Below are 23,385 nucleotides of genomic sequence, written 5' to 3' on the forward strand. Positions count from 1 at the left end.
CGTGAAACCAAAAAAAAAAAAAAAAAAAAATTAAAAAAAAAAAAAAGGGGGCGCCTGGGTGGCACATTCGGTTAAGCGTTCGAACTTCAGCCAGGTCACGATCTCACGGTCCATGAGTTCGAGCCCCGCGTCGGGCTCTGGGCTGATGGCTCAGAGCCTGGAGCCTGTTTCCGATTCTGTGTCTCCCTCTCTCTCTGCCCCTCCCCCGTTCATGCTCTGTCTCCCTCTGTCCCAAAAATAAATAAACGTTGAAAAAAAAAATAATTAAAAAAAAAATACGTGAAACCATGGAAGAATGGGAAAAAAGCCTAAGGTAGCAGAATGCTATAAATTCCCTAAGGCCTGGCATAAAGGGTCCAATAAGGAGCTCTTATAAAAGCGTCAGTGCAGCAGTTGTGATTGGGAACATAAATACTTGCGTTTAAAACTGGCAGCGACATGACACACTCATGGTTTCCGCTGGGATTCTGTTAAGATTAAAGTGAAAGGTTTACAAAACTGAGGACATTTGCAACAGATTTCAGCCAATGAAGAAAGATGGAAACTTCCTGTTACATCCATGAAGCAAGTACTACATGTATTTATAAAGGGGAACGGTTGGAGAATAGTTTTTTCGGAAATTATAAAATATAACTGCTACAATATAAGTTTTCACTTAAAAGGCTGGATGCTGGTTAGTCCTGTAAATTGTAAAAGCTGTATGTATGAGACATGAAAATGTTGAGTCTTTATCTAGTGACATCCGACTTAGAAGTATCAAAAATGAATGACCGTTATTTTCCGAGCCTGTAAAAATTACAGAGCGGGCTAAGCATGAGACAAAGCTATATGCCTTGCCACACCTCATGATGTCCTAGTGCCCTAAGGATAAGGGAAAAAAATCACTAGGTTTTAGAGAATAAGACCAGGTTATTCATAAAGAATGAACCATCACAGTGATGGTAAGCTTGCTTTACGCAGTAATGGATATTAACGCTGTCAAGCCATTCTCCCTGTTTTCTCAGTGCAAATGATGGGAGCCAGCCAAACTTGCCAAGCATTTGTGAAAGGAAAGAGAGACTTTTTGACATGGGAGAGGTGGGGTAGCAGTTAGGATCTGCAGCAGTAAGGGACAGAAATCCCTAAGTCAGTCAACCTGATACAGTTAACGATGCTTCTCTTGCCTCATGAGGAGGTCAGAGGTAGGATGGTTAAAAGTGGTACTTGGAGCTCTCACCAGATTCTTCCTTCCTTGGGCTGATCGTTTCCTTAGAGCAGCCGTGAACGGGATGCAGTAATCTAGGCCTGACAGCCAGGCAGTGTATGGGGAAGAGACAGTAACTACCTGTGTTTCTCTTGGAAGGTGGCCTTATTTTCTCTGGTTGGAATTCTGTCAAGTACTTATTCTTCAACCAGGTACAGGCACGAGAAAGAAGCTGTTATGGGTTTAGACCAAGAGGTACTCCTGCCCCAGGGAGGGCCGCTGGGTTCGCTTCTTTTGGAAGACTTGGCTTTCATTTTAAGTCCTTCTATTGGAAGTGAGTCTTTTTGAATTTGCGTGCATATTATAACTGATTTTGAAACTTTTTCCTGAGTAGCTTGAACTATAAACGGTAAAGTGAATAAAAGGAGTGGGATAATAGTATTGTTGGTAGACGTGTCCAGCTTCATTACATTGGGAACACTGGTACTGTTGAAAAAGTGTCAGAGATGACAACCAAGCATGCTGGCCTCTCGGTGTTCAGTGAGGGGATGACCGCTTTTGAGATTTAACGAAGGATGGAAAAGACCCAAGAGGCACCGCGAGATAATAAGTGAGCTGTCCTCCTCAGAGAGGAACTTGTTGCTAACCGTTAGTTTTCCTTCAAGTACATTGTAGTTTCAAGATGCAGTAGACTCCAGAAACTGAATTATAAACCAGATGGCGGCCCTGTAAACGCTACAGCCCTGACCCTGGCCAAGAACCATAAACAGGCGTCCCCTTCCCCCTGGATGTTGATACATAGAGAAGTTTGAAGTTTTAAGAACTCTTTTGTACTGTCATTTTATTGGGTTGTTTCTAACGTTAGAGGTTTTGAATCTGTGTTTAAGTCACACTATTTAAAGAACACAGGCAAATTATTTTATTAGGTATTGCTCTCATTTGCTAACCTTAAAGTGTACAGAACTATGTTTGGATGTTTAATGTTAATGCAGGCTTATCAGGGGATGCTCTATGCCCCCCGCATCCTGTTTCGGGTCCGTTCAGTATATTCCTTCATGGCAGGCCATCCTCCACATTTGGAAGGGACTTCTTAAATAAGCCTTTCCCTAACGGTTACTGTGGTTAGTCTTGATATATGTAAAGTCTTTTGTTTATTTAGAAGGGTATTTCTATAGAGTTTAGCAGATGTTTTGTTTATAGGTCACTAATGTTATTTAAATATTATATATGCACCATTGACTCTGTCCTGTGCTACTTTGCAGCATTTCTGAGATGGTTGTTAAAATAGGCGTGGTCCTGCTGATACCCGAGCCAGTTCCCAATCCCCCCACTAGCAACACTAGACTTTCGACCATTACATCAAAATGGAATGATTGAATATATAAGTTGGATTATGGGAATTCTGTGATCTAGAAATTATTTCCTGGGAGGTTTTTGTAATTACCAAAAAGAAAACCAAACCCCAAAAAACTTATAATCTGTCTCGCAAATGTTAGTACTAAAATATATTTAGTATCCTTATAACCAATTATTGATACGTTGAACTGAGTGAGTCTTGAATATAATGTAAAATTAAAGGATCTCGCTTAAAGTTTTTATGTTCGCTTCTTTTGGTGGTAACGCTTTTTATAAGATCCCTTTGGGTCGTGAAGTGAATGAAGGACACATGGTCCAAGAAGCACCTTATGAAACAATTTGCAATTTCCATTTTGTTTTGTTACTCTCTGGAAATCTCCGGAAATTAAGGTTTAATTGTGCTCAAGAGCCCAGATTGTCTCTTCTTTTTAAAACTGGCCTTCACGACTGGATATCAAATAAGTGCTAGTAGTTACTGTTTTTGCCAAATATTGCCTGGTAAATACTTAGTACTTTTTCCTCACCTTTCAGACACGAACTTCTGAATTCAACACGTGAAGACTTACAGCTTGATAAACCTGCTTCAGGAGGTAGGTCTCCAGTCTTGTTTCAACCCGTGTGTCAGATCAGGGCGCCCGGCTGGCTCGGTCAGTGGAGCCTGACACTCTTGATCTCCGGGTCTTGAGTTCAAGCCCCACGTTGGGTGTGGAGATTGCTTTTTTTAAAAAGCCGTGTCAACTCAGAACATTATATACAAGAAATGCACGGTATCAAAATACTGCTCTCTGCTCCCTAGAAGAATCCCCTCATTTTGTTCCTAACGATCTGTTATAAATAAGGGCGGACACCCCACACCAGGTAGACCAAAGGAGCAGTGCCTGGTCTACTTGCGAGATGTGAACATGTTACCTGGCACGGTGTTCCGGACGGTGTGTCGTTGCCCAGGTCTGTGTGGGTCGGCTGAATCCTCACTCGTCACCATACACGTCTCATGAAAGGGTTTACTTCTTAGAGCGCAGGGCCACGGGTATCGTCACTGAAGTTGGTGCGCCGTGTTTCGGGGGCAGTACAAGCGTAGTTGGTCCTCTTCCTTTGGCTCTGGAGGGCCAGGGGGTGGGGATGTAAAACCGCAAGTCCCGTCACTCCCAGCTGATGTAACGGAAAGATTGCGTCCTGTGTTTAGTCTTATCCTATCCCTACACGTATCGTCGTGCAGCTCACCTGTAGGCTGTTTTGGAGTGAGCTGAACTCGGATGTTTCCTAGTTGTGTTCATGACCCTCGAGAGTACCCGTGTAAAATTACTCTTCAGTGATTCATTTCCATTTTTTCATTGTTTGAGTTGTTCTTACTCTTTTTATTCAGTGTCAGCACTGTTTTTAAGAAACACTTTCTGAGATCTCAGAAATAATCTTCGAACAGGGAGGCCTGGCTGGCTTAGTCCGTGGGGCAAGCAGCTCTTGAACTCGGGGTTGTGAGTTCGAGCCCCACATTGGGTACGGAGCCTACTTGAAATAAAATTAACAAGTTAAAAAAAGAAACTCTTCGAACAGAGTAGTAGTACTGCCTAAGTTATAACCATAATACTTAGTTAAGCCGGCTTAGTGATTCCATCAGTCTGAGGACACTTGTGTGTCTGTTCCTCTTACAGTGAAGGAAGAGTGGTATGCCAGAATCACTAAATTACGAAAGATGGTAGACCAGCTTTTCTGCAAAAAATTTGGTAAGTCTCATTTTCCCCGTGACTAAACTGTATTACTGAATACGTTTTCCCAGTTTTGCTTTAAGAAAGTAAAACAGTGAATATGACTCCCCTCTACTTTTCTTAATTGGTGAGTAGCATACATTAATCGTAAAAAGGTTTCTGCACAGAGGAGAGGACAGTGCGCCGAAAGCCCCGGGAGCTCTTTGGGGGGGGGGAGGGACTCCTGCACGTAGGGAGCTGATATAGTGCAGGGGATCTCGCAGCCTTGAAGTCCTTTTTCAGCGGATCCTGAGCAGCACTTGCTGTGACTCTTCGTAGGAAAGGAGGCCTTCGGTCACAGTCTGTCACCGAGGGGCTGGGTATCGGAAACCGCGGAGTGACCCACACCGTTTTCAGCTTGTTTCCCGGCCTTGCTGGCTTGCATCCTGAAACGCTGGCCCTTGGGTTGCTTTGTCACACGTGGCATCTTTGGTTCCCTAGGATTGCTCTCCCCTGCTCTGTCCCGCCTCTCAGCGGCCTTCAGTGGCTGTGTTTCTTCCTTTTCTTTTGTTAACCGATTTAAACTATTTATATGGATCGTTTCCAACCTTGTTGACTGTTGCTATCTTCCTGTCTCAGTGGCCGCTGTCCTTTTCACTCATGATGATACCTCCCCTTAGTTCAGTGTTCACATCTTGGAGAGCTGCCTGGCAGCTGAGTCCTGAGCCCTCCTTCTCTTTTCCTGCTTTGTTTTCTCTACAGGTAATCCCTCTGTCTCGGGGTCTTACACATTATAGATTGTCTATACCCTGGTTAAGCTTCTAGCCCTGGAAACTCCATCTAACACCAGACACCTTTATTTTTATCTGCCTGTTTGATATCTCTGCAGACATCACACATCCTAATCAGAGCCTTTGATGTGCCCCCTCCCCCATAATATGTTCCTTTCCCCCATCCTGTCCCTCCATTGCCCGGGCCAAACCCCTAGGAGTGACCCTGGATTTCTTGATGGTTACAGGCCTCCTGCTGACTGTACGTACCTTCAGCCCACCCCAGATCCATACCCTCTCTTTCTCGGCTGCTGTCCCTCACTGCTGGGAAAGCCAGGGCCACCAAGCAGCTAGATTTTAATCTCCTCGCAAACAAAAAATGGAAGCCTGTCCCTTCCCTGTTTTCCATTCGGTGGACTTCCTTTGTTCTTGGAATAAGCTTCTCAGTCCCTGGTCATGGCCACCCCCCACCCCCACCCCCCCACCCCGTCTTCTGATGTCGCCTCATGGTACTGGCCCACTTGCTCACTTCCTACCAGCCATAATGACCATCTCCCTGTCCTTTATTTTTCCAAGGTCACGTCCTCCTGGGGAGGGTTGCACTGCTGCTACCTCAGATCTTTCCGTGCCTCTCCGTTTCACTGTGGCCGCTCTGGTGGGGTCTTTGCTGGGTCACCTGTCTGCCATACCCCACACCTTGTCGCGTTTTCTCTCCGCACAGCGCCTAGTGGTTGTCTTCTGCCTCCCGCTACCACATGCTAGGTAATGACAGCCAGGACCCCCGTGTCCCATCTGCTGGAACTGTGCGTGGTGCTGGAGCACAGATTTCTGGTTGGACGGGTCGGTCTCACTGAAGTGTGGCTAGAGCCATGAGAAATCACCGAGCCTCTCGGTCATGTAGTGCACGTTGGACTCCCTGACAAGACCCGCAGACGTGCGGGAGGACCCGGCTGGCCTGCACTGGGAAGACCGCAGCAGGGGGAGGGCGGGGGTGGCTGGCACAGGCCTCAGGACAGCGGCGGTAGAACTTTTGAGTTCTACCACAAAAAAGCCAAGACTCCTGGGTAAGGATTCTCGTTTGCCCTGCGGGTTCCGAGAGGGGCTCCTGGCACCGGGTCTTAAAGGACCCAATAAACCAGCCTGTAGGTGCAGCTCAGATGGCAGCTACAAACTCAGGTCCCTGAGTAGTGTCATGTGCAGGATCCGTATACTTGCTGTTTGCCTGAGAATTGAAGGCGTTGTGGAAGTCCGGATTTTAAGTTTTTCCTCCTCATCCGTGTTCTGGACTATGCAGTATGAATACAGGACCTCAGTGACACGTTCTCTCCTCTTAGAAATCAGCTGGTTGGAAATCAGCTAATGAGCTAGAAACTAAGGAATCTTAACCACTTTAAAAATTGGTATATTTCTGGGGCACCTGGGTGGCTCAGTCAGTTAAGCATCTAATTGTGGCTCAGATTATGGTCTCATCGTCCTTGGGTTCCAGCCCTGCGTCGGGCTCTGTGCTGACAGCTCAGAGCCTGGAGCCTACTTCAGTTTCTGTGTCTCCTTCTCTCTCTCTGCTCCTCCCCTCCCTGCTCACACTCTGTCTCTCAAAAATAAATAAAACGTCAAAAAAAATTTTTTTAATAAAAAAAAAAAATCAGTGTATTTCCAAGGCATTTAGTAAAATGAATCAGGTGAAGAACATTGTTCATCATTAGAGAAGCTATCATAGTGTCAGTATAGTTCACGAGTATCTGCACAAACAGGCTTAAATTTTGCCCTGGTGTGTGCTTCTGGAAGTTGAGCTCGGGAAAGCAGTCGGCCAAACCTCTTAGCACCACTGATGCTTACCAAGCAAGCCTCGTGGAAGGAGGAGGCTGTTGACGAGCCCATGTACTCCCATAAACAGTGGCCGGTGGAAAATATTTTGGCATTGTGTCAGACCTAAGAAAATAGGTAAGAGCTTATGTGTTGTCGTAGTATAAACAGTAAAAGTCTAGCTGTTTTTGTTTTTGCTCGCGGCCTTGGGTGAGTCTGGGACTGTAGCTACTTTAGAGAGATTTGCTGCTTTCTTTAAGGTTCCTGAAGGGAAAAGAGGAAAGCTTACATTTTCCAGAAGTATCAAGCATCCTAAGTCTTGAAAGTTTCCCTGCCCCAGCAGCATAATCAGTTTTAGGCATTTGGCATCCATGAACGCCCAGGGTGCAGGTGCCGACAACCCAGCGGGGCAGGAGGCAGTGCCCGTCCCCCGGATGAGGGAAGATGCACCGCAGAGCAACACATGAACGTTTCATATGCAAGAAGGTGTTGAGTGGCCTGTGGGAAAGGGGGCAACAGGCAGACAGGCGGATTGTTCTTTTCTGTAGGGGAAGCCTCACTGATGACCAGCCAGTGCAGCTGCCCTTCTTCCCCTTTCCCCAAAACTCCTGCTCTTCCTGGCTCCACTCCAGCAGTTGACTCTTTTTTGTTTCATAGGAAGTTTGTTAGAATTATGATTATATTCTTTTTCTTTTTTTTCTTTTTTCGCTAATGTGTTTCACCAAATAATTATTGTTTTACACATCACATTATAGATCTCTCCCAGGTGTGGTGTGAAAGACTTTACCATGTTTCTTAAAGGAATGTTTCTTTTAACAGTCATGATTTTTGTTACACTGCGTGTGGTTTTTCAAATATACATGCTTTGCTTTTATATCAAAGAGGTCTAAGGGCACCCGGGTGGCTCGGTCAGTTAAGTGTCCGACTTTGGATCAGGTTATGATCTCACGGTTTGTGAGCTCAAGCCCACATCAGGCTCTGTGCTGACAGCATGGAGCCTGCTTCACACCCTTCTACCTCCCTCTCTCTGCCCCTCCCCAGCTTGCATGCACGTGCTCTCTCTCTCGCTCTCTCTCTCTCAAAAATAAATATTTAAAAAAAGAGAGAGAGAGAGCAAGAGAGAGAGCCTATATTTGAGCCCTTCTGATTTGGTGCTAATGAAACAAGGAAGGAGAAGACCTTTTTTTAGAGCTCTGTTCAGATGTGTTTTCAGAGCAGAGATTAGAAATTTCATTTTATATTTTAAAATTACAATTCTATACCTATTCAAAAGTAGAAAAACTGTGCGTTGCGTTCCTATATACCTATTTTTCAGATTCATTGATCGTTGAGATTTTTCCACACTGCTCATCTTTGCCTGTCTTTCCTTTGTAAGAATATTATAAAGCAAGTCCCAGGCCCTGTGCCATTCATGTTGTGTTCAGTGTGCCTCCCTGAGTAGTGCTTTCATTTTCTTAACACAGCCACGGCGTCACTGTCACACCTGACACAACTAGCTGTTCTTTGTACCCACTCCTGTCCAGCCCTTTTTCGAATTCCCTCATTCATCCTGAAAGTACCTTTAAAAGTTTTTGTTGAATCTGGATCTAAGCAAGATTCGTGCATTAGCTTTGGTTGGTAACACTTCTTTTAATGTAAACCAATCTCTGCTTACTGTTTTTATTTCCCATTCCATGAATTCTTTGTGGAAGTTATTTCCTTTTAAAATGCCACACTCGTGTGGTTTAAGGGGTAAAGGACATCGGTCTCATGGTTGCAGTACAAGTAACAGTATAGCCTGAAATCACTTTGTGTGAGGGAGCCAGTGAACGGATTATCACCTGCACAAAGCATGAAGTAGCAAAAGCCTCCCTGTAAATATTGGGAAAAGTAGTATTTGAGTTACATTCTTTGTCCTCTGTGGTAGTATTCTTATCCTTTTATTTCTCAATATTGACAGTTGGTTTATGAGACCGTGGCACTATAAAAGTTGTCTTAGATTCAGGACTCAACTCCACCAAAAGTGACCTCGTGATGACGGGCCACTTACAGCTTGCATGTGCTGACTCGGGTATGTTTCAGCATTTCTTGGGTGTGTTTCCAGACCTTTCAAAAAGTTGACCCGTACCTTGCTTAGGATTGTACTCCAGTGTGATTTCAACAGAAACTTAGTCTCCCGCGTTGTGTTTTCCTGTGTAAAGCGGAAGCGCTGGGGAGCACGGAGGCCAAGGCCGTACCTTACCAGAAGTTCGAAGCACATCCTAATGACCTCTACGTGGAAGGACTGCCCGAAAACATTCCTTTCAGAAGTCCCTCGTGGTACGGAATCCCAAGGCTGGAGAAAATCATTCAAGTGGGCAATCGAATTAAGTTTGTTATCAAAAGGTAAGATAATGATCTCCAGAAACAAATGTAATGCTGTCCTTAAGAAAAGATGTATAAATTTGATGAAAGCGGGTCTTCTGTTCCTCTCGGTTGCACTTCCTCTCCGTATTAAAACTTCAGGTGTGTTCGTGTAGATTCACTCCTTGTGCAGGTGTTTATTTAGTACCAGGCACCAGAGAGACAAAACCGGGCCCAGCAGGAAGCCCGTCCTCGGGAGGCTTACTTTAGAGATACATGCAATAAGGTGTTACTAGGTGCTGTGGGGGAGGAGGTAAGGGTGGCGGGGAGGTCGGACAGTTGCGCACGAACAGCAGTGGAAAGGGGGCTTCAAATGAAGGAAACAATAAAAGTAGAGAAGGGAAGTGTCACGTAACCGCACCATTCTGGGTGGACGTGGTGGTGCCTTGTGGGTGTGGCATGGTAAGCCAGGCTGACGTGGGTGCGCGGATGGAGGCCTTCTGTCCTACACTGTCAGCGGAGTAATTGAAAGGTTTTAAAGCCAGTTCCACTTAAAATAATTTGGAGGGGTTCCTGCGGGAGGCTCAGTCAATATAGCGTGCGGCTCTTGATCTTAGACTTGCGAGTTCAAGCCCAGCGTTGGGTGTAGAGCTTCCTGTAAAAATAAAAATGGTGAGGGCACATGGGTGGCTCAGTTGGTTAAGCATCTGACTTCAACTCAGGTCATGATCTCTCAGCTTGTGGATTTGAGCCACGCATCCGGCTCTGAGCTGTCAGCACAGAGCCTGCTTTGGATCCTCTGTCTCTCTCTGCCCTTCCCCCAGTCATGTTTGCTCCAACACACACACTCTTGTGTTTCCCTCTCTCTCAAAAATAAATATACATTTAAATAAAATTACTGTAAATAAAAATAATAATTTGGATTTGCATTTTAAAAGGATTCTTCTGGCTTGATTTTGAAGGTAGCAGAATGGATGATTGGGGGGCAGGGAGAGGATACAGAAGGGCTGTCTTTACTACAGAAGGGTGCGATAGGGGTAGAATCCATAGGTCTGGCTTACTCTCTGCGGCCCGTGCATTTGTCTACGTGATCACTGGGTCGCACCGTGTCGGGGAGAGGGATCTTTAGGACAACACACATAGGTATTTCGAGCTTTATTAGGAGGGCGTTCCTCTGAGGTTTTAGAAATGGCAGGTTGAACTGTTTGGGGCCAAAAGCCAACTGTTTTTGCAAGGTTGAGTACCTAATGCCTTTGAAGACACACAGGTTGTAAACCTGAAGCTGTGCAAATTGCTGTTTTCAAAATGATCGCGTCCTCAGAACGATTTTTCCCCCACTGGAAATGAAGGCGGGATGATCCATGTTGGAAATCGTTGGCAGTGCACAGCCGCGTGGGGAGGGCCTTCAGGGTGTTCCCGCGCTCCCGTTACTAACTTCCGCCGCATTCTTACAGACCGGAGCTTCTGACTCACAGTACTACTGAAGTCACTCAGCCAAGAACGAATACCCCAGGTAAGATAGTTGTGAATCCCTTGTAAAAACTGGATCAGTGTTTTTTTAAGCTTTTTGACGATCTTTTAAAGTGATGTACTTGTCTCCCCCCTCCCCCCCCAATCATACGTGGACACTTGACACTCACTGTCCTCTTGATTTATCAGCACAAACTCAGGGAGTTCGGCGGTGTGTTTAGATCAGTGGGGTTCAGTAGACGTATAATGTGCCTCACAGATGAAGCCACGTGTGTCATTTTGAATTTTCTGGTGGCCGGATGTGACGCGTGTCATTCTGGCGTTTCTGGTAGCCCGACCCGTGTGGGTAAACACACGACCAGGCGAATCTCTGGCGCATACGTTGCACTGGGAGCGCATCTCACCACGGCGGCCACATTTCAAGTGCTTGGCTGCCACGTGTGGCCGGTGCGGCCGACCGTGCAGATCCCAGCCTTCGTCTTTATTCGCGCAGCCTGTTGTCCTAACAGCACGGCTGTGATCGCAGCAGCTGCATGACCCCGTAGCCCAGCAGAACTGTGGGCTCTCCGGCTCAGCTGTGTGAATGGTTTTCTTTTCTCCATTGGAGCTATAAGGCAGCCTTTATTTCTTTGCCATCTTTTTGTTGGCTGCTGCATAAGGCCAGGAAAAGTGACCCCAGCTTGCACGTCTTCTACAGTATTACAAACTTCTGTTGCCAAGAACTAGTGGCCGTTTCTGAACTTGGCCAGCTAATTGTTCTGGTAAATATTGCGGTATTTACCATACATGCTGTGGTATACAAGATACCTGTACTAAACTACAGATCCTTCAGGGGCGCCTGGCTGGCTCAGTCGGTGGAGCCTGTGACTCTTGATCTTGGGGTTGTGAGTTCAAGTCCCACTTTGGGTGTGGAGTTTAGTTAAAAATAAAAATATTTTAAAACAATTAATTAATTAAAAAATAAAGGTCAACATACTGATCCCTCAGCTCTGAGAGTACCTGGGGGCAACTGGTGAAGGTCAGCCAGTAAGCCGGCTATGTTGTAAAGTCATTTGTGTTTATAACCACATGCAAAGGGATTGAGAAATACTGTACAAGGGAAACAGAATTCTCCTGTGCCCCAAATCCTGCGGGGGAAACAGTGTGATCAGTTGAGCATCAAGAATCCACATGACGACCTCCTCAGCATGCTGTTGATTTAGGCAAAGAGACAGTATTGGTAATGACCTGAAGATTGGAGATGACTTAGACTTTTGCTGAGGGAAGTAATGGAAAGAAAGAATTCCCCAGGGTCGAACCGGATTAACGTGGATTAGCATGAATACGATGGAAGTCTCTGTATGAGTCTTCGTTTCTCCAGGCAGATGTCAATTCAAGGTTGTGATTAATGTGATCACTTTTTTTTTTTTTAACATTTATTTCTTTTTGAGAGACAGAGACAGAGTGCGAGCGGGGGAGGGGCAGAGAGAGAGGGAGACACAGAATCGGAAGCAGGCTCCAGGCTCTGAGCCGTCAGCACAGAGCTCGATGTGGGGTCGAACTCACGGCCTGCGAGATCATGACCTGAGCTGAAGTCGGACGTTTAACCGACTGAGCCACCCAGGCGCCCCAATGTGATCACTTCTTAATAATTCTGATCGTGACTGCAAACCTGAGGATGTTCGATACGTGCCCGGCGCCACAGATTGAGAGGTCCCGTTTTTAGCAGTACTTGATCTGTTGTCTTCTGACATAGATAGCCGAAAAGCCCGTCATCGAAAGAAAAATCTTGGTAATCTGAATCATTAATAATACTTGGCCTTCCACCATTCATAGGTGATCTTGGCAAGAGTTAAAGTTGGCAAATGTCTGCCAGTGAACCAGGCACTAGTCTCTTGCTGGCCCAGCTTAAGTCTCACTGCACGACAGAATTTAGTTCTGCCGTTCAAGAGGTCGACTTAATTCTTGGAATGACACACAATTCGGCGAAAGCTGTAGGCTTAAATACGCTGTGGAGACACTCTGCCCTCCGTTTGGTAAAAGATTTGCATAGTGGCACACATGAGAAAGTCTTGGAGTTAGCCAGGTAACTGAGCTTTGAAGGGGCAGAACAGGAAGCGTCACTTGATTCCCGAAGTAGCTCAGACATCTTCTTGCATTACAATGGCAGGTACCAGCTGTTCTAAGGAGGTGTTGGGTGAGGCAGGAACTGGGTAGGTGAGCAGAAGCCCTTGACCTTGGAGAAGGGGAGTCTGGATGTCTTTGTAGTAATATTTCAAATTTGGTTTGTACCAAACGTACGTCCTCCGGCTGAACGGTTGAGGCACACCATAGTAAACCCTTGAGATGCTAGGATTTCGTTTAAAGGAACAGTTTTAAAGTACTTCTACAGTAAGAGTGAACAGTGTGTTGCAAGGTTTTCCGAAACCACCGACCTTTACTAGCATTTCCAGAACTTGCCCAGCATCTCCCACTGCCTTTGTCCGAAGACACAGACCCCTAGACCCCTTCCACGCCGAATGTGATCCTTGCTCTCTGCCTTCCCACCTCTGTCTGTCTGTCTGTCTCTCTCTCTCTCTCTCTCTCTCTCTCTCTCTCTCTCTCCTTCCCTCCTTTATTTGTCCAGCCTCTCCCATCACCTAACAGTGCCTCCAAGGCCCTCTCCATCCACAGCTCCAGCAAATAAGCCCTGAGTGTCTGTTCAAGTAAGTGACCTATGTGTCTTCCATAATGGCCCATTTCCCTGTATTTTTATTTACATTTAAAAGGGGATGGTTGTCCTGGCACTTGGCTGGCTCAGTCGGTAGAGGGTGTGACTCTTGAGCCCCAGGTTGGGTGTGGAGCCTACTTAAAATAAAAATTAAAAACAAAAAAAAATTTTTTTTTTTAATGTTTTTTTTTTTTCAACGTTTATTTATTTTTGGGACAGAGAGAGACAGAGCATGAATGGGGGAGGGGCAGTGAGAGAGGGAGACACAGAATCGGAAACAGGCTCCAGGCTCTGAGCCATCAGCCCAGAGCCTGACGCGGGGCTCGAACTCACGGACCGCGAGAATCGTGACCTGGCTGAAGTCGGACGCTTAACCGACTGCGCCACCCAGGCGCCCAAAAAAAAATTTTTAAGGGGATGGTTGTCTTGTAAACAGGGGTAAAGAAATAAACCAGATTATAGATGTGAGTGTTTAGTGACATCTACCTAATCCCTTTAACGTGTATTCCTACCATTCATTTCTGTGAATAATGAAGTTTTGCTTTCTACGGATTTCTAGCCACACATCCGTTTGATAACACAAGGATGTCTGTATAGAAAGCAAATGTAATTGAAGCTGTTGTGGTTGAACCTGGCATGGGAAGCCTGGCTCTGTACCAGCTGGTCCTCCTTGACCTGTCAGGATCCTGTGCTGGGTCTCCACGGAGGAGCCACTTGTAAAGCACTCGCCGAGAGCAATCTTGCCGGCACGTTCTTTGTTGACAGTGTGAACCGATACTGGAATTCCATCTTCCTGAAGTTCTGCTATTTGACAGGTGCAGGGAATCCTTTTTCTCCTGAAGACCCAAAGTTTTTGTTTGTAAACGAAATCAAATGAAGAGTGTCACTGGATTGTGCTCCCTAAACTGCCACTGTGTTGTGTATGAGATACATCTCAGTCTTTTAAAAAAGAACATCACTGGGGCGCCTGGGTGGCTCAGTCGCGTAAGCTTCCGACTTCGGCTCAGGTCATGATCTCACGGTTTGTGAGTTCGAGCCCCGCATCGGGCTCTGTGCTGACAGCTCGGAGCCTGGAGCCTGTTTCAGATTCTGTGTCTCCCTCTCTTTGACCCTCCCCCATTCATGCTCTGTCTCTCCCTGTCTCAAAAATAAATAAATGTTAAAAAAAAAAATGTAAAAAAGAACATCACTGAGAAGAGTGGCATCCAACCTAGTTGTGTGTCCACACCAAGAAGGAAACATTGTTAATTACGTTTATTTTTGCTTTCTAGTCAAAGAAGATTGGAATGTCAGAATTACCAAGCTACGGAAGCAAGTGGAGGAGATTTTTAATTTGAAATTTGGTAAGTAAAACCCAGTGATTATGTCTTAGCTTAGAAACCTAAATGAAAGGCAGGTTCTGAATGAATGATAGCACTACAGAACCTACGGAAGGAAGGTCCCAGAAACTGGGTTTTAGTTGATGTCTGCTTCTTACCCTGAGCACCTTACTTCATTTCTCTTGGATTCAGTTGTGTGGTGTGTAGTGGGGAGAAGCTGGGGCGCGGGGGGGATCTCCGCCCCACCGTCTGCACTTCGAGTCCGGCTACCACACATGGGCAGCAAATAAGTCTCGTTTGTTTCAGCTTAGATTTGGTGACAGCTAGCTGATTCAGTAGGAGTGTTTCAGTTGATTGGGTGTGTGTCTGTCATGGAAAAGGAAGTAAGGAGTGGGAGTGACAGCAGTGTCCCTGGGGCCTTCCCATCCGTCATTTTTGTACCTGGTGTGAACGTTCTGTGGCCTGGATCTGGAATCTGCCGCCTCTGCCTCTGACCTAACATGATGAGCTCTGCTTAGGTGCACCGCATACGGCTCTTGTCTTTCAACGGCCACTTGTCTCTTTGGGCATGAAATGGCCCGTAGTTCGTTTCTGCACAGAGCACAGAGATCACTTTGGCTAGAATGTTCTTTTTACAAGTACTTATTTGTTAGGCCCATTCTTCAGTTTTGCACGGTACACTACGCAAAATGCTTCCAATAATTGAGTGGAGGCTCCCCCTTACAAAAAGATAATGGTGAGCGGAGATTGCTAGGTGGTAGGGAATTTTTGCATAACACATTTGAGAATGCCAGGATGTTAGCTCGACTTCTTGTGATCATTTTGCAGTTTGTACAAATACCAATCATTCTGTTGTACATCTGAAATTAGTGTAATGTTATATGTCAAATATACCTTGATAAGATAAGAAGGGTTTTTATTATTTAAAAAGCTTATTATTAAGATTGCAGACAAAAATAAAAGAATGTCTGTAAAATGTTACCTTCCGCACGTTATGTTCTCCTCACCTGCAGCTCAAGCTCTTGGACTCACAGAGGCAGTAAAAGTACCATACCCTGTGTTTGAATCAAACCCCGAGTTCCTTTATGTAGAAGGCTTGCCAGAAGGAATTCCCTTCCGAAGCCCTACCTGGTTTGGAATCCCACGACTTGAAAGGATTGTCCGTGGGAGTAATAAAATCAAGTTTGTTGTTAAAAAGTAAGTTCGATTTGCCACTGTAGTCATTCCTGGAATTAAAACAGTAACGTTCTGTTTCTATTTAAAGTTTTTTCTGGCTACAGGCGACCCCTAAGGCTTTGTAGTCCGTGATGGGAAGACACAGCTCTGAGCTGCGGTCCTGGCATTGGCCGCTGCCTTTGCACATCCCTTAACCTGTACTTGATCTCCGTCAGTACAAGGAGAATGCTAACACCTGCCTCGCAGGGGTGGTGTTCAGCTTGGGCAGAGACGCTGTGCTGACTCTTGAGCATTCCTAAATGCTGAGTAGAGGGTGAAGAGTCAGATTTTTCTCTGCTCCGTTATTCCTCATTAAGCTTGTGCGCAGCTGAATTCCCACAATTATGTTCCTTACTTACACGTCTGCAGAATTTCCACTGTTGCAGCAACTAAACTGGTGTTAGTGAATTTTCATTTTCAGGAAAGAAGTCATTTATTCTTCATAAAACCAAGTAGCAGATTACCGTGGGAGGGGGGGTAATTAATTCTGTAATACACAGAATTAATTGTGTATTACATGATGATGGCCTTTAGTAACAGAATCTCTGGTCATGATGATGCTTACGGTCTGTGAAGACCAGTGTAGTGTCCTGGCTCTTGTAATGTTTCTTGGTTTTCTTTCTAGACCTGAACTAGTTATCTCCTATTTGCCTCCGGGAATGGCTAGCAAAATAAACACTAAAGGTAAGACATGATATATACTCTTTATTAACCTCAGTGCATTAAAACATTCTTTATCGACATGACCTAAGTCACACGGAATCATTGGCCAGTATCTTTTTGGGGCTTTCGGTTTGTTTGTTTGCTTGGTGTTTTATGTAATGGACCCCTCATAACTACCACCACCCCTTTTTCTTTTTTTAACATTTTGTTGAAAATTTCATGTTTGCAGTCCGCCTTCATTCACGTGTCCACAGCTTTGTTGAGACTCATGTGGAGGATTAAACTTCCAATCGAATCCTTTCGGTTTCCTCCAAAAAATCCAGACTGTATAAATTTTAATACTCTGCTTTCTTTCTGCTTTTTTCTTTTAATTTTTCTTTCTTTATGTTTATTTTTGAGAGAGAGAGAGTGTGAGCAGGGGAGGAGCAGAGAGAGAGAGAGAGGGACACACAGAATCCGATGCAGGCTTCAGGTTCCGAGCTGTAAGCACACAGCCCGACACGGGGCTCGAACTCACGAATGGTGAGATCGTGACCTGAGCCGAAGTCGGACGCTTAACTGACTGAGCCACCCAGGCGCCTGGGTGTTTGGCGCACTCTGCTTCTGGGTTGTTTTTTGTTTGTTTGTTTTGTTTTGTTTTGTTTTGTTTTGTTTTGTTTACAGTACACAGAAGTAATCGTGTGCTTGTTTTACAGCCTTGCAGTCCCCAAAAAGACCACGAAGCCCTGGGAGTAATTCAAAAGTTCCTGAAATTGAGGTCACTGTGGAAGGTAAGGCCACCCTGGGGTAGGTTTCTGATGATTCTTCAATTTACAGTTCGTTTTTATGCAAATGAATTTTTACAAAACTGGGCTTAGGTGTGAAGAGCTGCCTCTTGTAAATTTCAGAACTGTTCCTATTCAGAATTTCCCAACGGTCCATGTGGTGTTCTTGGAGCACTTTGTAATCTGCTTGCAGGACGATCCCTAAGAGGCTTTTCTTTCCTCCTAATAAAGTAAAGGGTGCAGAGAGCAATACGTAGGGTTCTTTTCTCCTCTCTTTTTTTTCCTATTCTTTGCAGTAAAGAGTTGAGGTATGGTTGAAACAGCAGTGCCTTGGATTAAACTCGTTCCTACATCTTCAAACTAACTCCTTCTCCACTCCCAGGGGGTCTGTGGAGGGACTCATCTTTGCAGGTTCACGGGGTTAGAGTACTTCACCCCGTATAGGTGGCTCTCCGCCTGTTGTCCAGGATGGTTACTACCCTCCGTCTCTGCAATTAACACAGAAAGAAAGGCCCGCTTCAGTAGGATGATTCTTTGTTGTCACATAACCTCAAGTTTTGTGTTAATGGTTTACAGTACTAGGTGACGCCTCAGCCCCCATTTTGTTATCTCGGGGGCACCTGGTAGAGCATGCAGCTGTGGATCCCAGGGCCGTGAGTTCAAGCCCCACGTTGGGCAGGGAGCCTACTTAAAATGCGAGTATAAGTAAGCTCTTGGTTAGGAGTTACAGGTTAGAGAAACAGAGAAATAAAGAGTTAATATGATTGGGTCTATAGAGGTAAGTTTACCAGGTACAGTTTTAAGATTGTATTCTATTGTAACCAACTGTGACTTTACAAAGAGGGAGATGCATGTTTTTCTTACATAAAAGAAACTTTGAAAGTAGATTACCCTTTAGTAGCTCAGAAATTAGGAGGCTGGCTTCTCGGTTTCCTCTTGTCCCTTCTTTCACGGATACAAGATGACCAGTGGAGCTTCTGGGATTAGGTGTACGTGCAAAGCAAGACACAGAGGAGATACAGTATCAGCCCTGCCTGGACCCATTGTCTGCAAAGGCCGATGTAGTTATTTAAGGGGATTTATTTAGTGAAGAGCTGTGTCCGTGTCCAGGAACATTCTGCCAATTTATGGCCGGGGGTGGGTGAGTGGTATTTTGTTTGCACTGTACTAATATTCTGTTTTAAATAATAAATTGTCCTGGTTTGGGAGTTTTTAACTTTAAGAAATAAATGTATTAGGTATAATTTCGACCTAGTAAAATGCACCCATTGTGATTGTACAGTTTGAGTTTTGAGACATGTTTGTCCCACTACTTCAGTCAGCTTCTGGAACACATCCACCACCCTGGGATGCCCCCGTGCTCCTCAGCAGCCAGTCCCCCCCACCCCACCCCCTACCCCCCAGCCCGGCCCCCTGGCCACCACTGCTCTGCTTTTTTATCACCATGGAATACTTTTGCCTATTCTGGAATCTTCTATAAGTGGAGTCCTACTGTATCTATTCTTTTTATGGTCAGATGCTTTTTCTCCATCTAACACTCTCAGATTTACGTTTTATGCGGCATTTTAGCACTCCATTTTTAGTGCTCAGTGTTCCTCCGTGGCGTGGATTCACCATGTTTTGTTGATACATTTGTCAGTGGACATTCGGGTTTGTTTCCAGCCTTGTCTAAAAACGATGCTGCAAACGTTTGTGTACAAAGTGCGGCATACGCCCTCCTCCCCTTGAGGGGTATTTAGTCGAGAATCGGGGAGTTGTTAGCATTCTGTGAAACTGCCAAACAATCTTCCAAAGTGGTTTTCTCGTTGCATACTCCTGCCAGGGATACGTGCATTCCAGTTGCCTCACATCCTCTCCGTACTTGACGTTGTCGTTATTTTAAATGTAGCTGGGTGGTGGGTGTGTGGTGTTATTTCACGTAACCAGAAGCGTGAATGCTGCTTTATTCATGTAGGGTAAGAGCTAGATACTTTCATCCGCTCAGTTCTGTCTGCCGGCCACAAGTGTCTCCCTGTCTCACCCTGTTAGAATCGCCAGCATCGAGTTAGAAGCAGAGGTGTGGGCTGGGTGCCTCTAGTAGCCTGTTGGAGGGCCGTGGTGACAGGGTGGCCTGATGGCCTCTGTGTGGGTTATACCTGCCAGCTAAACCAGGCTGCTGGAGCCAGCTAGCCCAGAGTCCCTGGGCTCTCATCACCTTGCCGTCTTGAAGAAGCTGTCGTTTTGACTCACGAGTTCTGAAATAACCAGAGTAGAATGTTGCATCTTGACGTTTTATAGAGAATCACAGATACATTTCATCTTGAGTCTCCCATTCACGTCATCACCTCTGACACTCGTGAGGGTTTTCTGAGGCCGTGTACATCCAGGCTAAGTACAGCAGGTGGAAGTGGCCGCACCCATGCTGAGGCCCCCCGTTGCCCAGATGTAGGAAAGACTCAAGTACGGGTCTGCGAGCACATCAGAGAGACCGCGTGGTGATGGAGACCAAGGAGCCAGACTCCGATGGTTATCCCGCCTCCGTACCTTGGCCGCTGTGCGGTCGACTGCAAATTACATAGCCCCTGGGACTCAGTTTCCCTGTGGTTGAAATGGACATGGTAACGATCCCTTTGAAAAGTAAGTTAGTTAAAACACACAATGTGCTTGGGACAGTGACCATGTGCACCTTTAGCTGTGGTAATGTCACTGCAGACCGTTTCCCAAGCAGAAGTCTTTTATGTGAACATAAGCATAGGAAGTAGGTAACTCCATAGAAAGGTAATTTAGGTGAAAGTCCAGAACTATACAGATATTTCTGCAAGTCGGGAAATTCAGAGTTTGAAGCTGAATCTTTAGAATATTGGTTGTTTTCTAAAGAAATCTGAATAAACTTAATTTCTTTTTATTTTCCCATTATTTTGGCTATTTTCCTTACTGTTTAAAAATCGCTGGCTGGCTTCAGATTAAAATCAGCTTATTAATGGGGCACCTAGGTGGCTCAGTCGGTTGGGCGTCCAACTTCGGCTCAGGTCATGATCTCACGGTCTGTGAGTTCGAGCCCCGCGTCGGGCTCTGTGCTGATATCTCGGAGCCCGGAGCCTGCTTCGGATTCTGTGTCTCCCTGTCTCTCTGCGCCTCCCCTGCTCATGCTCTGTCTCTCTCTGTCTCAAAAATAAATAAAACAGTAAAAAAAAAATCAGCTTATTATTTAAGCATTAGGTGACCCTACATAAAGAAGACTCAGGGCTTGGGGTTTATTAAGAATAACCTAAGCTAATCCTCCTTACATTCAGTGGAAGAAAGCGGTTTCCTATGACATTGTTTCTAAATTGTACCCAGAATTCAAAGGAAGGGTGTTTCCAGAGTCAGCTAGAGCGTCCAAAGGAAAGACCTTCACACCTGCAGCTGTGGTTAAGTAAGGGTTGAAAGGAACGTGAGCAAACATAGCTGACCAAAAACTCAATGGCTCCAGAGGGCACCTCCGATGTTCCAGAAAATTGATTACGTTTGGGGCAAAAAATGACTGACTGTAGGGACGGCAGTAGATAAACGGGTGGAGGGAGGGCTGTGACACCGTGCGTCCTGCCCGTTTTCACTGCGCCATGCTTGTGTGCTGTTTGAATGTCACTTTGTTTTTTGGGCACGTGTCCCAGGGAAAGCGTAAGCAGTACTTAAACGTGATTGAATGCATGCATTGATCAGGATTCTCTTTTAATTCTTCTTTAGGCCCTAATAACAACAACCCTCAAACCTCAGCAGTTCGAACCCCTACTCAGACTAATGGTTCTAATGTTCCCTTCAAGCCTCGAGGGAGAGAGTTTTCCTTTGGTAAATATGGATTTTCTTTTCTTACTTTCATCATTTTAAATAAAAGGAACCAATCCGGGTGCCTGGGTGGCTGACGGTTAAGCGTACGACTTGGGCTCAGGTCACGATCTCACGGTTTGTGGGTTCGAGCCCCGTATCAGGCGCTGTGCTGACAGCTCAGAGCCTGGAACCTGCTTCAGATTCTGGGTCTCCCACTTTTCTGCCTTTTCCCGCTTGTGCACCCTCTCTCTTTTTTCTCAAAAATAATATATAAATATTTAAAAAATTTTTAAATAAAAGAAAACAATACAAATACTTTAATTTTTTAGGTGAGTTGTTTTCTATCTGGTAAGTCCGTGTATATTAGCTATTAAAGGCATTGTAATAGTTACTTAACCCCTGTGCCTCAGTTTCTAGATCTGTAAAATGGGGATAATGTTCCTGCTTCATGGGATTATTATGAGGATTAGAAATACTAAATTATTTACAGGGTAGATAGTAGGCAGATGGTAGATGCTGTAATTGTTTTTTTTGGAAGGTTTCTTGGTATTCATTTGTTTTTTATTTTAGCCTATGTCATTTATTTGTGGCCAGTATATTAGTAATAATAAAACAGTTGAATGACGTAGGATTAGAGTAGTTGTCAGACCTGACTGTGCTAAAAACCTGTGTTTTTTTTATTTTGTACTTCTTAAAGACACACAATAAAATGAGAAATGCCTGAGCGTGGACGTATTTTGGTAAGTATTACTAATAACTGTCTTGGTTTTTACTTGCAGAGGCCTGGAATGCCAAGATCACAGACCTAAAACAGAAAGTTGAAAATCTTTTCAATGAAAAATGCGGTAAGGTCATTTTGAAAGATGAGTATTAAAATATATATGGTAGCTTTTTCAAATAGTAGAATGTGCACAAAATAAAATGTTCAGTATTTGAATATTACTATCATTGGGGTGCCTGTGGCTCAGTTGGTTAAGCGTCCGACTCTTGATTTTGACTCAGGTCATGATCTCACAGTTCGTGAGTTCGGGCCCCACGTCAGGCTCTGTGCTGACAGTGGGATGCCCTCTTTCCCTCTCGCTCTGCCACTCCACTGCTTGCTCGCTCTCAAAAAATAAATAAACTAAAAAAAAAAAAAAAAATTTGTTTTTAATATTACTGTCATCGAAAGTGTTTGGGTTGGGGCGCCTGGGTGGCTCAGTCGGTTAAGTGCCCGACTTCGGCTCAGGTCATGATCTCACAGTTAATGAGTTCGAGCCCCGCATTGGGTGCTGTGGTCACAGCTCGGAGCCTGGAGCCCGCTTCGGATTCTGTGTCTCCCTCTCTCTGCCCCTCCCCCGCTTACACTCTGACTGACGGTCTCTCTCAAAAATAAATAAACATTAAAGAAAGTGTTTGGGTTTCACAAGCACGAATTCCATCATCTCTCCCACTTTTCTGAGCACTGCAAAATTGAACCTATTTTTCTATAATTAAAATATTTTTCTTAAAAAAAGTAATTTTCGTATCTATAAACTGATTTAAAATGCATTTTTTAAAAGGTTGAATTTAGGAAGGTGGCAAATGTGAGCAATAAGAGAAACGTGTGTGTCTCTTGCAGGCGAAGCTCTTGGCCTCAAGCAAGCTGTGAAAGTGCCGTTTGCATTATTTGAGTCTTTCCCAGAAGACTTCTATGTGGAGGGCCTGCCTGAGGGTGTACCCTTCCGGCGGCCGTCTACTTTTGGCATCCCAAGGCTGGAGAAGATACTCAGAAACAAGGCCAAAATCAAGTTCATCATTAAAAAGTAAGGACATTCAGGGGCGCCTGGGTGGCTCAGTCAGTTAAGTGTCCAACTCTAGATCTCAGCTCCGGTCAGGAGCTCACGGTTTGTGAGATCAAGCCCCATGCCGGGACTTGAGCAGAATGCGGAGGCCGCTTAGGATTCTCTCTCTTCCTCTCTCTCTGTCCCACGTGCGAACATGGGCACACATTCTTTCTTTATTTCTCTTTCCCTCTCTCTAAAAGTTAAGAAAGAAGTTAAAAAGTTAAAAAAAATTTTTTAACCTTTATTTATTTTTGAGAGAGAAAGAGACAGAGCATGAGCAGAGGTAGGGGCAGAGAGAGAGAGAGAGAGGGAGACACAGAATCCGAAGCAGGCTCCAGGCTCTGAGCTGTCAGCACGGAACCTGACGCGGGGCTGGAACCTACGAACCGTAAGATCATGACCTGAGCTGAAGTCGGACGCTTAACCGACTGAGCCACCCAGGCGCCCCTAAAAAATTTTTTAACTTCAAAAAATAAAGTTAAGGACATGCAGACGAAACTACTTGGTACTAGGGCACAGCCGGACTGGCACGTGGATTCAGCTTTGTGGCCAAATTAG

General features: G+C 45.1%; 1 protein-coding gene across 7 annotated transcripts in view; it reads left to right on the plus strand.

Annotated features, from left to right (window-relative positions):
- GTF2I (general transcription factor IIi) overlaps nucleotides 1-23,385 on the plus strand; it is a 111,696-nt gene that overhangs the window by 78,573 nt on the left and 9,738 nt on the right. For all 7 annotated transcript variants that reach the window (XM_043561356.1, XM_043561360.1, XM_043561358.1 and 4 more), the window contains 11 exons: nucleotides 3,071-3,129; nucleotides 4,189-4,260; nucleotides 8,975-9,158; nucleotides 10,571-10,629; nucleotides 14,547-14,618; nucleotides 15,608-15,791; nucleotides 16,435-16,493; nucleotides 17,168-17,242; nucleotides 20,942-21,043; nucleotides 21,802-21,867; nucleotides 22,623-22,806. In XM_043561356.1, coding sequence (XP_043417291.1) covers nucleotides 3,071-3,129; nucleotides 4,189-4,260; nucleotides 8,975-9,158; nucleotides 10,571-10,629; nucleotides 14,547-14,618; nucleotides 15,608-15,791; nucleotides 16,435-16,493; nucleotides 17,168-17,242; nucleotides 20,942-21,043; nucleotides 21,802-21,867; nucleotides 22,623-22,806 — 1,116 coding nt within the window. The remainder of the gene's footprint in view (nucleotides 1-3,070; nucleotides 3,130-4,188; nucleotides 4,261-8,974; nucleotides 9,159-10,570; nucleotides 10,630-14,546; nucleotides 14,619-15,607; nucleotides 15,792-16,434; nucleotides 16,494-17,167; nucleotides 17,243-20,941; nucleotides 21,044-21,801; nucleotides 21,868-22,622; nucleotides 22,807-23,385) is intronic.

Source organism: Prionailurus bengalensis, chromosome E3 (genome assembly GCF_016509475.1).
Source record: "Prionailurus bengalensis isolate Pbe53 chromosome E3, Fcat_Pben_1.1_paternal_pri, whole genome shotgun sequence".
NCBI lineage: Eukaryota > Metazoa > Chordata > Mammalia > Carnivora > Felidae > Prionailurus > Prionailurus bengalensis.